Source organism: Corvus hawaiiensis, chromosome 7 (assembly GCF_020740725.1).
Source record: "Corvus hawaiiensis isolate bCorHaw1 chromosome 7, bCorHaw1.pri.cur, whole genome shotgun sequence".
In the NCBI taxonomy this organism is placed as follows: Eukaryota; Metazoa; Chordata; class Aves; order Passeriformes; family Corvidae; genus Corvus; species Corvus hawaiiensis.
This window is the reverse complement of record NC_063219.1, coordinates 19,439,832-19,456,801: the sequence shown is the minus strand read 5'-3', so window position 1 is coordinate 19,456,801 and position 16,970 is coordinate 19,439,832. Positions and strand designations below refer to the sequence as shown.

General features: G+C 44.3%; 1 protein-coding gene across 3 annotated transcripts in view; it reads left to right on the top strand.

Annotated features, from left to right (window-relative positions):
• The window catches only part of MAP3K20 (mitogen-activated protein kinase kinase kinase 20), a 90,409-nt gene extending 73,539 nt beyond the window's left edge, over positions 1-16,870 (top strand). For all 3 annotated transcript variants that reach the window (XM_048308813.1, XM_048308811.1, XM_048308812.1), the window contains 4 exons: positions 8,672-8,788; positions 10,311-10,385; positions 11,424-11,574; positions 15,910-16,870. In XM_048308813.1, the coding sequence (XP_048164770.1) occupies positions 8,672-8,788; positions 10,311-10,385; positions 11,424-11,574; positions 15,910-16,589 (1,023 nt within the window). In that variant the 3' untranslated portion in view covers positions 16,590-16,870. The remainder of the gene's footprint in view (positions 1-8,671; positions 8,789-10,310; positions 10,386-11,423; positions 11,575-15,909) is intronic.
• The last annotated feature ends 100 nt before the right edge of the window (positions 16,871-16,970 follow it).

The window sequence follows — 16,970 nt, the reverse complement described above, 5'->3', positions numbered from 1 at the left end:
CTAATCAGTCCCTATAACCAGCTGCCTAGCTAAGAAGCATTTCTCCTGTTCTAATCATGTGTAAAAAGAAGCAAAAAGCTCAAATCTGGGTTACACATTGACGGTGTGTGTTTCCTGGGTGATGTGTTGGCTGCTAGACTTGTGTACAGCAAGGGAGGTTGTTAGGCTCAGCTGGGAGGGCTCTGTAAGGAGAACAGGTCATGCTGGGAGATTTTACACCAGGCTGGCTCTGTGCTGGTCTTCTGGGTCAAGTTCCCTTTAGTTATTGTAGTGCATCTTCTAGTTGCACCTGGAAGCAAGCCCATCCATGTCATTAGAGGTGGCTCTGCCCAAGCATGGGACAGGATGGACACACAGGACAAAAGCCTCCTGGTCCAAACTAAAGCTCTGGAGTGGGCACAGCCATGGAGAGCATCATGACCGGAAAAAAGAGCAATACCACTGGATATAAAAGTGCTGGAGAAGCTGGTCCAGGACCCAGAAACCATTTCAGGGGTGCAGGTTAATTCAGATGTGTTTGGCTGGTAAGAGCACAGCACCATCTGTGTGTGAAGATGGTTCCTCAGGGCACAGGTGTCCTCTCCCGGGCACTGCGCCGTGCCCCATCAGCACAGCCAGCACACCTTCCTTCGTCAGCAGGCAGAAACTTAAGGGCCTTAGGAATGGCAGTGCCTTTTAGCAAGGATCCTCCTGGATATGCTTCAGGACAGCATTTGAATGTTCAGTCTTTTCTGTATGCTGAATGAAACACTGACTTCCCAGTAAACAGCTTTACCAGCCCCATATTTTTTATCTAATTTAAACTGCATCTTGTAGTGGGATTATGTTGGTTTCCACCAGCTGACAGATGCAGTCATTTCATTACAGTTTCCTTCCCTTTTTAGCTGCATCTTTGGAGGCAATAAAAGCTCCGTTGACCTTTGTGCTCTCTGAATGCATCAGGAGTGAGCACCGCAAAGCTAACCTGGTTTTTAGAGGTTTCTTTTCCAACTCTTGTAGTTCAAGTTATGTGGTTACTTCCATTTACTGCCTTTTCATGACCTTTCTGTACACAATTCCCAATGAGCTGAAAGGTGATAGATTTAGAGTTTTTTTCCCCACAAATTAAAAAAAAAAAGCAGGGGACCACCAATTAACTCCAAGATGGAGAGTAAAACAACAAATCCCGGCAGTTGTGGCTTGAGCTGATTTGCAGGACTGCAGGGGGAATTTTCAATGGCTTTCTCATCCTAGATGGCTCATTAAAATTTCCCAATCAGGGAAAGGTGCCTGAGCTATGTCAACTCCACACTGATGAATCACCAAACCCCTTGAGAAGGACGCCTTACAGTCTTTTTTCCTTCTATTGATGCATTCTTTAGTTTTGGTCCTCAAAGGGGCAGATTTCACTATGCCATTGAATATTTTCCTTTTTTACCAATAGTGGCACAATTTGACCTATATCCAAACACAAAGCCTTGAAGTTGGCTCACCATTTTGCCTTATTTTCCCCCAGTTGTCTCTCTCTCCATTTGACAAAGGTAAGGAGCAGAGCCTCTTCAAAACCATCTGCTAACTGTGTGAACTATTTTCTAGCCTTGACTATCTGAACTGAGATATATTTTAATGCTATTATTTAAACGTATAGTGCAAAAGGTAATATATGATTAAGGCTACTTTAAAGTGACATTATGACCAGCTCTTCATGTGGAGAAGCTTAGGCTGGCAAAATGCAGGCACTACACGAAAAAACAGCACTGAAGTAGTTGTAACTGGAATGCGGTTTCACAAGTGCTTGAGACCATTTCTGCTGTTTGTTCCTCTCCACCCTCCCACTATATCAACGCTTACAAGTCCTTTCTTTAGTTTCTTAAAAATAAAGCAAGAGCCAAGGTATAAAATTTTAAATTTCAGTTTTACAGTTTTTCAGTCGTTTATAGTCTCCATGCTCTGTGGGTATTTTAACCCTCTTCAGTAAGTATAGCTGGAAGAGGAATTGGTTTTTTCTGATCCTTCCTTTGCAAAATAATCACAGGTACCTTGACTTTCTAACATGGGGTTATTTATCCTTGTCTCAAAACCTCATCTTCCAAATCCTCTCTCTTTAATTCCATCTCAAAGCACAATGCTTTCACTACTAAAGACTAATAGTAATTATTAGTAAAGACTAATAATTACTAATAGTAATTTTGCTAATTACTCTGCAAAAATCAGAGTAGCTGTGTTTGTGTGCTATTTTCATAGATTTGCTCCTATTCTAACAAGTAGTCAGTGAAGGGACACAAAAAATAACCTAAGCTGTAAAATGAAACCACAGCCACATTAAAATATTGCCACCACCATTAAGAACAGAATAACGTAGTCTGCCAAGAAGGTGGATCAGTGCAGGTGATCTGAACTCTTGATATTTTCTTCCAAAGACTCTTTTCAGGACCATGTATTGTTTTTGCAAGAGGTGGAACTGGTATAACTCCATCATCTCCACTGCGACTGCTCCAGCTGTAGCATCCATGTGTAACTGAGGTCAAAGTCAAGCTAAGACCTTTAAAAATGCTTGTGTAGGCAGTGCTAGACCAGGGATTCCTATTAGAAATTATTCCATAGCCCTGAAGAGACATACAGACTTTTCAGCTAGGTATTTTGCTCACTTGACTTTCTAGACTTTTTAATCTAAAGATTTATTTTTATACCTTGACCACTGAATTAACTTGCTGTCTTCCACACGATATCTCTCTTGTACAGCCTTGGTCACAGATATGTCTGCAGGAGCACAGACGGGTTCCCAGTGATCTGTAGGCTTGGCATGTGCCATCCAGACAAAAGCCTGGAAGAGGAGCCTTTGTTCCCAGCATATGCAGGACATGTCCTGTGGCCCTGCCATGCCTTTCCTGAGCTCCTGTGCACCCTTGTTCCTACAGCCAATGTCTTGCAGAGCTGCAAGCCCCAGAGTGTGAGCAGTCACCTCCGTGTGCTGCAGTGGGGGTGTGGTGTCCACACAGCTCCAGCACACTGTCCCCACGAGTGGTCCACAGGAAATGCCACTGGGGGACAGTACAGGAGGGCACCCATGCAGGCCTCAGGGAAGGGATTCCTTTTTCGTGCTTCCACCTTGATCCTGCTGTTGCAAGCAGGCTGCTCATGTGGATGGTGCCTGCGACTGCAACACCCCCGTTTGCTTCTGATCACATGGCAAGGGCAGCTTTTGGTAAATGCTGGAGTGTCACTGAGCTCTTGCCTTGCCTGCTGCAAGCCCCTGTTCCCGGGGCACACACAGCAGTGCCTGGTATTTACCATTATGGGCCACTCTGTTGTGCACAGAGCTCCACAGCGCTGGATGTTGAAGAAGGGCACTGTCAGGGGACAGATATTTTTGGTACTGCTGGTTGGGCTGCGTAGGTGTTACAGGGCCTCGCGCTTCTCCAGGCAAAGCTGCAGCCGTTCAGTGCCTGTTGCCTTGCAGAGGAGTACGGGCTCTGGCTCGGAGGAGGCACCCAGGCAACTGATAACATAAATATATCTTCTGCTTGCTTTGTTTCTGTACATTTTAAGACCATCTCTCTCGCAAGGCCTCCCCTCCGCCCCTCTTTTTTTCTGCCTGCACAGCTGAAACAAAACCGGCGGTGGAGCCACCTTCTCTTGCTGGAGCCTGGCTGGCAGCAGCCTGCCCTGACCTGAGACACCAGCCATTGTTAAGGGTATAACACATTTACATATTTTGCAATAAAACATCAGTTATTTGCATTACTGTGTCAAGTTTTATTTGATTCTTTCACCTAAAAATGACTCATTTTCCTTTCTTGTATTTTAAAAACCAACTACTCTAAGCTTGTTTGAGAATAATCAAAAATTGCCCATTTAGCTAGAAGTCATTTTCTTTTCAAAAGGCAAATGTTATTTAATCTTTCAGCTGTTCATTGTGCCATCATAAATACTTTCTTTTCAGCACAGTTGTGGGGACTGAAATGAGCCCACTAATTGCCTCCCATTTCGACTGACATGTGGTGGTTTAGTGGAAAGAGAACACAGCGGGGAGAAGGAAATAGGAGGCTGAGAAAATGAGAGCTAATTATTTTCACTGCCTCATGTCAGGCTCTGTGTCAGCCTTGTTTTTACAAACTGGAAGGTTTAGCACTAAATAAAACAAACTGGCGTCATGTTTTTATATACTGGCAGTGTCATGGAAGCAGCTGCACATCTCAAAGACAATATAATGCCTGCATTCGCATGGACACCATCTGACAGCCACTGTGAGCCACTGCTAATGAGGATATCACAGTGGTGCCAAGTGAAAGGTGCTGAATTATGTATGATTCTTCATCAGTGCAGCAATAGTCCTGTACATCATTATGAGACATTGTTTTGCTGAAGAGATTAAAACATTCTTAGTTCCAGACCCTGCAACCTATACATGCTACAAGAGGTTATTAATGGAATTTTTAGGGAGAGTTTCTTGTGGATTTCTTTTTGGTTAAAAATATCTCATGGGACAAAGCTGTGGTGGGTCATGACACTATATATATAAAGAAGAGAAGCAAATTAACCATAATTGTGTTATCTTCCCTTAAATCCAGTATAATAAAATATAGTGTAGCAGGGTGATACATAATGATAAATAACCCAAGTGCTGTCACTAGATGTTCAACTCTAATGCCTTTAAAACAGCAGGTTTCAGCAGCCGAGATAGATAATAGCTAAGAATGTAAAGGAGCTTCTGGAGACCTAAATCATCAACATGCTACTACTTTTAGTATCAGCATGGCCAACATTTTTTTCATATTTGTTTCATCTTGCACTACATCTTACTTTTCTTCTAATATCCAGTTATCTGCTACAATGCCACTTCAATTTTTATTTCAATCTTTAAAAAACCAAAAAAGTTTATTGCAACCAGTGATTTTAAAATTAATCCTTGATTTAGGCCCCCTTGAAAAATGGAGTGCCTCCCTAGCAAAGGTTTTAAGCTGTTGTTGCAGGATGTGTGTTTGCTGTTTAGAGCCTGTGCCTGATCTTTTTCATTTTCCTTTCAGGTTTTTTTTGCAGACATAAACGCATATGGGGTTAAAGGAGTATTGTCACCACAGTAAGCTGGAGACTTAATTTTTAAAGTGTTCTTACTTTCTGTTTCAAAGCTGAGGAGAAGCAGCTCAAATACATGTGTGATTTGCTTTTCTTTCCTACAATAATTTTCAGAGGTTGTTCATTTATTGGCTTTGTCCAAGTGTTATTCAGAAATGTTTTCACACAGAGTTTTGCAGGTTGTGCCTTTCAGTTCTGAAACAAGATAAATTTTTAAAACAAAAAGCTGGAATTTTTTATTTAGATCAAAATCAAGCAGGTAGATATTGGGAGGTATTTTAATGCTTGAATGATAAGATGTCCCAGGAAGTCCCTTTGAAGGACTTGTGTAAGCATATCTATCAACCAGACACTTTGAACAAGCCATTTCCAAATTATTTTCCCACATACGCCTGGCACTAAAAGTAGTTTTGATCTAAGAAGTCTTATGGCTACAATTCATCAAAGAATTGAAATTCGTATGCTTGGTTTTTCTAGTCAAATTTTTTGCTTAAATGGATGAGCATCTCCTATTACAAGAACCTGAAACTCCATTGGAAGATGGGGAAATATGTCCCTTTCTGCAGCACACAAATCTTGCATTATTGAACAAAATGGTTACTAGGTTTGTAAGACAAGTAGCCATCTACTTATCTTAGACATTTGCTAAGTGCCTTGATTCTAAAGTCACCTACCTCCTGCCTTTTCTATTTCCTTCCTTCCTTCCTTCCTTCCTTCCTTCCTTCCGAATTCCTTCCAAATTCCTTCCTTCCTTCCGAATTCCTTCCTTCCGAATTCCTTCCTTCCGAATTCCTTCCTTCCTTCCGAATTCCTTCCGAATTCCTTCCTTCCTTCCTTCCTTCCTTCCTTCCTTCCTTCCTTCCTTCCTTCCTTCCTTCCTTCCTTCCTTCCTTCCTTTATATATTTTCATTTTTTCTCCTAATGTCCCCTTCTCTTTCTTTCCTCTTACTCTCCTTCTCTCTCATTCTCTCTTTCTCCTTTCCAGTAATGATTTTCTAATAACACAGAATGAAAACCTTTCCAAATAAAATGAGACATGAATTTTTGAGGGACCAGAGTGGGTATCCTAGTATGGTACCTTGCCCTCTTGGTATCGGCACAGTGTTGCTGGAGAAGGCTCCAAGGAGGACCAAAGGTTTGGGGACTGGATTTGAGGGACAGGAGAGTTTCTCTGAAGATGCAGTTCAGAGCTGAGGAAGGCAGTGTTTGTGCAGGCCTCAGGTATCCACCCACCCCTGTGTGGGGCAATCTGATCTGTGACCACATGGAGAGGGATCCTGCCTGTGTGACAGATCTCGCAAGGGGATAGGCAGCGGCAGTGCCCACCCCCTGCCAGGCCTTGGATGCTTGTCAGACTTTTCTCTAGAAGTGGTAGGTTGATTTATTTTGTTTATTAAAATGAGATCATATTTGTCATATCTAGTCTGCAGGGAAATGTGAGTCAACAGCACGAAGTCCTGAGTCAGGAGGGCTTGGGAGCCCTGGCACAAGGTGCAGCTCTAGCTCTCAGGTGCTTGGCACTGGTGCTATTCAGAGATGGCAGATGTGCTGAACTAACTGGAGGATAGTACTTTATGTCAGTATTTTTTTCTTTTCTTGGCTCAGGTGTTTTCATAAAACTTAGAAATGTCATCAAGCATCTTGTCTCTAACCTCAGGTTTGATTGGCAGAAGCATGAACGTCCTGCAAAAAAGTCTGGCAGCAAGAACGTTGTGGGCAAGGAGAGGAGCACAGTTCGAGAGATGAGGAGGAGTCAGAGACAACTTGCTTTGCTGTTGCTGTTTCAAAGCACGTGGCCTGCTCAGCCAATGTCAGGGCCAGTGCACAGTGCTGAACTGCCTGGGACAGGACATGCATTACCCTGGGTCAGCTCACAAATGCAAAAAGCAGGACAGAAAAGAGACATGCAAAGAGATACAGTCTGTGATTAGGAAATGTAGGCACAGTGTGACTCTGGCACCTGATCAGGTTGCACAGGAAGCCAGTAGCAGAACTGGGAACTGAACTTGGTGCCTCTGAGTCTTGGCTGGTGCCCTGACCACTGAACTGCAGTTCCCATCACTCAAACTCACACCAGGGTAGTGCGAAAACCAACTCACACGCCCTCTCTGCTTGTAAAATGTGGAAGCCTTCAATGGGGACAGATGGACACATAGGGCCAAATGCTGTCATAAACATAATTTCTTGTTGCAGTTCAGAAATGATTATATTTCAGTTTACTTTTATCTTGGAATTACCAATTCAATGCATGATGGAAAGCTTTGAGCCTTCTGAGGGCTGAGCTCCTACATTACATTTATGAGAGATACACGTGCAGACACCAGCAGAAATCACCTGTGTGAATGGATGCTTTTTAGGCTGCTGGACGTTTGTCTTTGCAGATAGCTCCTTACACAAGCCTGCAGCCTGAAGTGTCCATCTGTGTCCCCACTGAAAGTTTTTGCATTTTCTGAGCAAAACCAAGGTGAAGACTGCCTCCTGCATGCACTGAGCCCACACCTGCCTTACAGGTGGCCTGTGGCAGACACAGACCCTACTGAACCCCTGGCACGTCTGGAGGAGCTCCTGTCTCCATGAAGGGAAGATTCCCTCCTTCCTGTATGAAGATAGAGACACTCTGCTTCACTGTAGCGCTGTGGTCCCTCAGGGGACTGATTTTTGAAGGAGCTCAGTGCACTGCACAGTACCTCATCCCCAAAGCACCTGCTGGGCAGACCAGCAAATGTCTGGTTTGCACCATGGACAAGCAGTCTCTGGTCCCCAGTGGGAGCCTCCCTGGCCACAGACACGAACCCCAGCTCCAGCACTCAGTCTGTGTGGGATGTCCTGCAGGATGCTGCCAGCTGTCACTTTCTGCAGGCTCACACCTGTGCAAAGTGTGGGATGTTGGTCCCCTGTTCAGCTCAGGGAATTAAGGATACCTTTTATTGCTTTGGTTTATTAGACTCACTGTGATTATTTTCTAAGCTGAGCTTGTTTATAATTAATAGTGCAATTGGAGGCAAGCGCAAGTTGAGGATGCTCAGTGCCTCGCTGGGCTCTCGGTATCTAAAATAACTGAGCTGTAAGAACAAGCTCATCCTTTTGCCCATTATTTGAGTGATTGTCTTGAAGATGTTGCACAGACTCTGGTCATTTATTCTGGGGTTCACCAAGATGATATCCTTGGGGCTGGCTGCCAGCACTGGCTGTGACCCCAAGTGATGGCTCCCACCACTGCCTGTCCCCCACTGCCCCAGGGTGGGTGTGCAGAGCTCCCAAGCCACGTGCTGCAACAGGCTGTCTGTCTGAATGAGGTCATTCAGGGACACCACACCTCGGAAGACATCAGACCTGTCAGCGTGGCTGCTGCCTCACAGGTTGAGCTAAGAGAAGAGGGAACAAGAAGACTGAGGGTTTTCCATTATCAACACTGTACTGCAAACATGCATATCCTAAAACATGTATATGTTCCTTAACTTTCTTGCTGCGTTGTTTTTTCCCTTCATATATTGAGGATTAGATTTCAGGTTGCTTCAGCTTTCAGTTTTGTTTCATTTTGGGTTTTGTTGTTGGGGGTTTTTTTTCCTATTTGTATTCTAACAATCCAACATTCTTTTTTTTTTATTATTCATAGGATTGTAAATGGAAAATGTACATGGAGATGGACGGGGATGAAATTGCAATAACCTACATAAAAGATGTGACATTCAACACTAACCTACCTGATGTAGAGATTTTAAAGATGACGAAGGTATTTACAGTCTTAAAGCTTTCACAAATTCACAGATCTCAAACAAAGACATAAAATACCACAGCAGTCGACTTTTGTGCTTGCAGAAGCTCAATCTCTTGACAGCTTTTAAATAAAATGCACATTTTAAATAGAATTGTATCATAATAGGAGTTAGGTATTTTGGTTTTCCTTTAAGCTGACAATAATGTTAACAATAGACAAATAAGAGAAGGAACTAATTTATATTTTCTTGTTTTAATTCCATGTTGTATCCTCTGAATTTATTACCCCTTTTGAAGAAAAGAATGTTCAAAAAATTGCTTGATTTTTCAAGAGAAGAAACCAATTTAAATGTTCCAGAAACTTCATGTAATTTGTCGGAGGCGTTTTGTTGGCTTTTTTCTTTTTTTTTTTTTTCTTCTTTTTGGCATGGTTTTAGAAATTTTACCTGGTTCTAAAACTCTCTCTTTCATGCAACAGTGGATTGCAAAGACTGAAACCCATTGCAGAAAGTACAGCACTGAACATCTGCAATTCATTGTCACTGGGCATTTTACCCTGTTTCAGAACCTGCCTGTAAATATTTACCAGTAAGCATTTAGACTGCTTTTTCCTAAGGAACAGAAGTTTTGTTAACACAGAGGGCATTTTGTTAGCTATTATTTTAATTGTTTGTTTTTATTAATATGCTCCCCTTGATAATAGCTAACAAAATAAAGTTCTAAGTGAAAAAATATACAGCTTGATTGCCAATTAGAATGCTGCTCTAATGTGCACTGGTAAAAACACCCAAACTCTTGAGTGCTTTTAGCTGTGAGTTTTTGGGGCAAAATTGGGGGGGAAGCCTTTAGTTATTTTTTCTGAAGGAAAAAAATGAAAAAGCAGATTGTCAACAGTAAAAATTTTAAGGAAAATATGATATAGGTATATTTGCCAAAGAAGATTCTAATATTTAATTCATGCTAATACTATTTTTATAATTATTGATTTCTGTAACAACACTTGTGGGGTTTTTTTGGTTATTATTATTATTACTGTTGCTATTACTATATTAGTTTTCTGTCTAATTTTAATCTTGGACATTTCAATTTTTCCTTTAAAAAAGCTGTGAAGTTAAATAAACTAACAGCTACATACAGTACCATTACCTTTTCACATACTTCAACCTTTTTATATTTGTCAAGGAATATCTCTGAGAATCTATAGATATTTGTTCATGTTTTCCTCTGTAGATCTAGCAGGAAAAAAAGTGTGCATGCATGAAATTGAAAAAGGTTTATGCCCCCACAAAAAAATTCCATGTTGTCTCATCTGCTGTGTGTTATGTATGGAAATCTCTTCTCAGTTTCCTTTTGTAAACAGGGAAGTAAATATTTCAAAAATATATCGCTTTGTCTCATAAAATGTTAAGATTAGTATTGATGTTAACAATATAGGAATGAATGAAAAGAGGCAAATGCTGTAAATACCTTTTGGGCGATTTAGAAACAAGTGGGGCAGTGAAGAGCACCTTATAAAACTCCCACCATGTTTTTTCCAGCCACCGTTTGTAATGGAGAAATGGATTGTGGGCATAGAAGAACACCAGTCTGTAGAATGTGTTGTTACATATGAGGTAAGATCTAAGAAACAAATAAAATAGTTGATCCAAGATAAAACCTACACAGGAGGTGTGGAAATAACATCCTCTGGCTTTGTTATATCCTGTAATCAAGTCTCAGCAGCCTGTAATTAATTGTAAAATATAAAGTCCAGAGCAAAAGCTGAATGAAGTTTACAGAGGCAATGGCCTCAGACTGCGGCCTGCGATGGCTCTTGTTCTCAAGGATGAAAGCTCCTTTTGCTTGAAGTGTAATGGTCAGTGATGTTTGCATTATTTAAAGAAGCTGGTTTTTATCTTTTCAATGATGTGCTAATTAGGAGAGCAGAGAAGCAACAGGAGAAGATAGAAAATGAGAAATCAAGAATAAGATAAGATAAAATAAAATCCTGAATACAATTTGATGTGATAGAAATTAGCTTTGTAAAAAGAGTTTGCAGTTACTTACAAAAGTGATTGTAAGTATTTTATAAAGACTTACTGTGTGTCAGAAGAAGGTTAGTAAATGAGATTCCAGCTCTGTCCTGAACAAGGATTCAGGCAGTGATGGAGAGATGGGGAAATCCTGGGCCTTGCTTGTCTCAGAAGTGCCGAAGTAGTTTTTTTCAGGCTGAAGTTTCTCACAGGATTCATAGGTCCTTAACAGCAGACTGAAGAGCTTGATACTCCAGGAAAATTTTGTTGGGGGTCCCTCTGCAAAAAGACCTGCTTAGTCCTACCTCTTTTAGCAGAAAGCAGTGCACAGTTGATGCTCACATTAATAGAACTAGTAAAATGTATTTTTGTGTTTCTAGAGGAAGGCCTTCAGATCTTTCCTCCACAGGGTACAAGAATTGATGCAGTTATTCACTACCACATTTTTAGCATAATCACAAGTACCAGCCAAAATTATCTAGAGTCTAAAAATATTTGAGAACTAGCTAAGTGGTTTTGCAAGACAGACTCTATATTGAAAGCACTGCTGCCACCCAGGCACTAGTGGAAGTCCCCTCATAGGGGAGCTTAGTGTGTTGTGTGTTGTTACATCCTCACACTTGTGTCCTTCCTGAGCAGAGTGATGTTAGAGCTCCCAAAAGCACAAGGCACATCCAAGCTATCTGCTGGAGCAAGATGAAAGCACAGGACGAGGTTGAGGCAGTACAGCTCATAATACAGACCTCACACTCCAACTCGGAGGGGAATTCACGGAGCAGATCCGACTCAGGTGAGTCAACACATATGAACTTTATTGCTGACATAGGCAGGGTGTATATGGGGAGAACAGCAAAAAATGGGCACATCAACTGCCCCACTCAGCTTGGTGTCACCTGCAGGCATGCTGAGGGTGCCCTCGACCCCTCTGTATGTCAGTGATGAAGATAATAAATAACACTGGTCCCAATATGAACCCCTGAGGGACATCACTTGTCACTGATGTATACCAGGACTCTGAGCCATTGACCTCTGCATGCAACCATTCAACCAATTCCTTATCCACCTAAGAGTCTACTCAGCAAATCCATCTCCATCCAATTGAGAGAGGATGTTGGGGGTGATCATGTCAAAGGCTTTACAGAAATCCAGATAAATGACATCTGTAGCTCTTCTCTTGTCCACTGACAGGAATCATTTTAAGATCAGGAAGCATTTTGCTTCTCCAGTCCTCATCCTGCTATCCATTGACTTGATAGGAGTGGGAAGAGAGGCTGCCATTGAGGCAGAGGCAAAGAGGCTGCATTGAGGCAAAGCCTTCTCCCCATCTGTTGTCACCAGTTTTCCAGTGCTGTTTATCAGGGGGATACAGCTTCTTTGATCTTCTTATTTTGTTAACATAGCTGTAGAAACCCTTCTTGTTATTCTTTGCATCCCTTGCTAGGTTCAGTTCCAGCATTGTTTTGGCCTTCCTCAATACATCCCTATACAACCAAACTTCAGGTCTATACTTTTCCCAGGTTGCCTGTCCTTGTTTCCACTTGCTGTGCTTTCGCTTCTTTCCCTTGACTTTGACCAGCAGTTCTCTACTCAGACACACCAGTCTCTTGCCTTCATTGCCCAATTTCTTGCTCCTGGAGAGCTCTTGCACTCTATGGAAGACTTCCTTAAAGATCTGCTAGCTCTGTTCCACTCCCTTGTCCCCAGGGGATTCTATTGACTATGTCCTTGAGGAGCTGGAAGTCTGTTTTTCTAAAGTTCGTGAGCCTAACGTTACCTGACCCATGTCCCTCAGAACTGCAAACTCTACCAATGATCATTGCAGCCCAGGCTGCCTCCAGTCTTGATGTCCCTGAATAACTTGCTTACATTGGTGGCCGTCAGATCCATTTTTCCCTCTGGTAGGGCTGTCTGTTACCTGTCTCTGAAGGATAAGGGGAATGACCTGTATGCTCCTATAGGAAGCAGGCTGGAAGCAGTCCATGGTGATAAGCTCAAACTCAACTGGAGTGCTTCGGCCAGCTCTTCCCTCCCACCCTTAGCCACCCAGCACACAGCTTTGCATGGATGGGCTTGGATAAAGGGCACCTCCTGTTAGAGATGTGTGGGTGCAGATTGCTCTTGCTCTGGCCAGTGCTCTTGCAGGGGGACACACACACTGAGGCTGTAGCCTCAGAAGCTGCATGTGGGGTGCCAAAAAGTCCCCTGTGGATGATAGGCTGTTTTGACAGGTACCATACTGCCAGCCTGGCAGACACAAGTGCTCCTGACATCCTGCTCTTCTGTGAGGAATTGTGGAAATCTTCCCACTGCATTCTTCTTCCACAGCTCAGCTTGCCCATTTGAGCCAGCCCTAGCTCATCATTATCTGACTTCTGGAATGGTGTTTGTTATGGGTTCTGGGGCTTGATTTGTTCAGTGAGATACATTTAATAATGCAGTGGGCTTTACAATTTCCACTCTTCCAGTTTTCATTTCCTAATTAATGTATGCTACTGACAGATTCACACTTGGCTCAGTTGACTCTAGCACAGTTCTGCCTTTAAGATGTGCTGTTGTTTTTGTAAAAGTGTTTGGTAGCCAAGCTGTTTTTCTCGGAAGTGTTTGGGTTGGGACACCTGAGGGGCAGTACAGGAGCTGGAACAAGATGCCAGTGAGCAGAGGAAGAACTTCTCAATTTTGTACACTACTGGCAACTGTAGAAGAATGGCCTTGTGAAGCCAGAGGTGCTGGACTTGGACTACAGACACATCTAAAATGGGTGTGCTTATTCCTAAGCAATTGTGATCCATTTGCAACACAATTACGTCTTGTAACGCTAATGGCACCTAGAGAGTGTCCTAGAAGACACATCTTTACTGCAGATAGCTTTGCAGATAGAGGTTACCCTGGTTTTGGGGTGATGAACCCTGCAGCCATACCAAAGTGTGGTGTGTATCTTCACAGGTTGGCTTGGCCGCTGTAAGCCGAAATGGTTGCTTTTTTTCAGTGAGTGGTGGGAGAGCTTGTCTGTCCCTTTGGCACACTGGAGGAGTTACATGGAGGCACTAATGTATTGTCAGCAGCCAATTGAATAGGCACAGTTCAGAGCAGGTGGGTTACCAGCCAGCACGAAAGCTGTGCCTCAGCTCTAGCAAACCTTCTGGCCTGTCTTCTTTACCGGACCACCTATCCCAGTTTTAAAAGACCACCAAATCCAAGCACAGAGGTAAGGGTAATACCTGTCTAATAGGCTAAAATAACCGGCAGTGAAGGTACTACCTCTGTGGGCTACCACACAGAGCACTTCACTCAGTGTACAGAGTTGGTGGCTCAGAGACCATGTGAGGGAGAAGCCCTCCAACCCATGAGAGGCAGCCCCACAGGGCACACTGGGAGATCCTTGCTGGGCAGCTGGATCCTGGGCTGGCAACTGCTGTTGGCTGTAAGGAGCAAGGACTGAACAGTCTGAAGGGAGCCCCTTGCTCAGGGAGATCAGCACTGGTCCCATGGGGTCTGTGATGGCCACCTGAGTGTTGGTAACAGATGAAAACCCAAACTCGAGTCCTGAGCCTGCTGTTTCCAGGTTTATGAGGTCTGTGATTTACATCCACATCCTTGGTAGGAGGGCACAGGGGAATGACAGAGGCGATACTGTCTAGCAAGTACACTTTGGCATGCATGTTTCTTTTGAAACCATGACTTTCAAGGAGGTTAAGAAGCAGAGGAGACAATTCCCATCTGTCTTTCTCTGAAAGAAGGTTCACCTCTAAGTGCAGGTGGACCTATCTGCTGTGTCGGTGTCACACACACTACGACAGGAAAGACAGTTTCCTTTTGACATACTTGACAATAAGTTGAAGTGATTTAAATCTCTTTGGATTCAAACAAAGTCTGGGGAAAAGAGGAGTGGAAGAGATCATCCATTACATTTTAACAGGAGCAATCCTAATGAGGACAGAGCCGCTATCCAGCTCCCACAAAACTCCCCATGGTCAGTGAAGTGTTCCAGCAAGAGGCAGCAAGGGTTATGCTTTCCTGTTGGAATGATATTAGCAATCTTTAACGACAAATCATTCAAATCTCTCTAGAACAAAATTATTTTACCTGCTCCCTATGGATCTTTGGCCAGAGCTGTGGCCTCAGATAAGAGGAATTCCTGTTCTCTGCTCTACCCACGAAGTAGCAAACCAGGCAGCCCTTGCAGTTCAAATGGAAAATTTACAGCTATTGTATTTGCTAAAGGCTTTCATGGAAACCACAGGACTGACTTTCAAAACCACTTCAGTCTGATCTCTGAAAGCTACAACTTTTGTTACGACCCCAGGGCTATGACAGTAGATGTAGAGGGAACTGTAATACCCTGAGTTGCTCACAGTTAAGCACTGTCTGAGCCAGGCTGGCTGAAGCCTGATGCCTCACTGGCTTTTCCACATACAGAGTGGGTTTTCTGCATGAAGCTGGATGCCAAGTGGATTGAATTCTGAATTTGTAGTAGCAGCAACAACTGAAGTAGCTCTGGTTTTTGTGGTGTATAGTAGTTTGAAAAGAAATTGGAGCCAGAGGAGGTGAACGTGGCTGCCACAGCTGGGATTTGCACTGGCTCTGCACCGCTTCCTCTCTGTGCTGGGCTGCGAACAGCACGACTGTGCTGGATGGGAGAGATGCAGCTGGAAGGCAATGTTGCAGCAGTACTGGTACCTTGGGGTGATGTCTGTGCCTGCTCTGGAGGTCTCCAGGCTCTTCTGTAATGAAAGCTGTGGAGAAATCTGCTGAGGTTGCTAAGAGCATCATAGGGCATGTTTAAAACCAGGTTGGGTTCAAAAGCCCAGGAGGCACCTGGGAGTGGGAACCCACCTGAAGAGCCAAGTCGATGGCTCAGTAAGTGTATTCTGGTCTAAGCTCCATAATCTGCAGTGGCATCAGAAATATCTGTATCACTTGCTATTTTAAAAGCCCAACATTATGTTCAACCATAACACTGAACATACTCAAACCTAGGACTATTTGCTGCAAGGCTAGGAGGGGAAGGGTGGTTTGAGGTTCTTCCGAGAGAAACGCTGGTACCTAACCTCACACCTTCGGTAAACCTGAGAGCTGTTTTCCATCGATTACAGAAAGCTGACTCTTGTTTCCATTTCCCTGCCAGGCACTGACAGTCAGTGGATGCAGACACTGCGCATGCACCAGATAGCAAAAGCCATTTCTCTCCAGCACGGCCACCCCCACAGCCCGACCACAGTCACCCATTACCTGCCCTACCTTCGCAGCCAGGACTCCTACGCTGCTGCCGTCAGGAGGACACGTGCTCCGGTCAGTCACCAGCTCACATCCATCAGCCACTCGAGGAATTCCTCTCCCCTGTCACACAGTTTGATGAGAAACCTTTCAAATCTGCACTTGAACTCAAAAGGTAGCAGCGCCTCCAGCACAGCCTCTGACACCCCTTCGGAGAGGGACAGGTCTGCGGGCAAAGGCAGAAATGCCTCGCACAGCGCTACCTCCCGCAGCTCCTCGGACGGGCGGCGCAGTGGGACCAGCTCCCCAGTGCCCCCTCGGCACGCGGGGAGACCCAGCAGGACTTCTTTGCCAGCGGCCCCCCCGGCCTCCCAGCACCGCAGGTACCCGCGCACCCCTCCGCAGCCCACGGCCATCCCTGGCATGCCCCCACAGAGTGACAGCGAGCCCAGGAGGGGCGAAGGGCAGAGCAGAGCCAGCGAGGGCGGGTGGATAAAGGTGCAGCACACAAGGAAACCTCACAGGCAGGCCGCCGGCAAGCCGGGAAAGGACAGAGCCAGGGGGAGCTGGCGGGGCCGGAGGATGTTCTGAGAGGAATTTGGCCCTTTATTTAACTGAACGTTCAACCCAGAGAAGATATGCCTGCTCCTATTAAATTTGCTGCACCAAAGCCGGTACCCGTCTGGCTGTGGCCTGGCAGTGGACAGGGGGAGCTGCCACCTCTCCTCCTGTCACTGTCAGCACCAAGGGATTTTATTTGATTTTCTCCCCTCTGTTTGGCTGCTTGTGTTCTCAGCTGACTGGATATTCACTCATTTGCTTAATATTTCAAAAATAAAATCCGTAAGGCACAGCCAGGTGCCACAATGAAAGGCTCTCCATTTCATCCTTAGGAGAGTTGTGCTGTTACCTCTCTCCTCACCTCACTTTGCCTCTAGATGCTGAGTCCAGCTCTGAGCAGGGTCTCCTCGC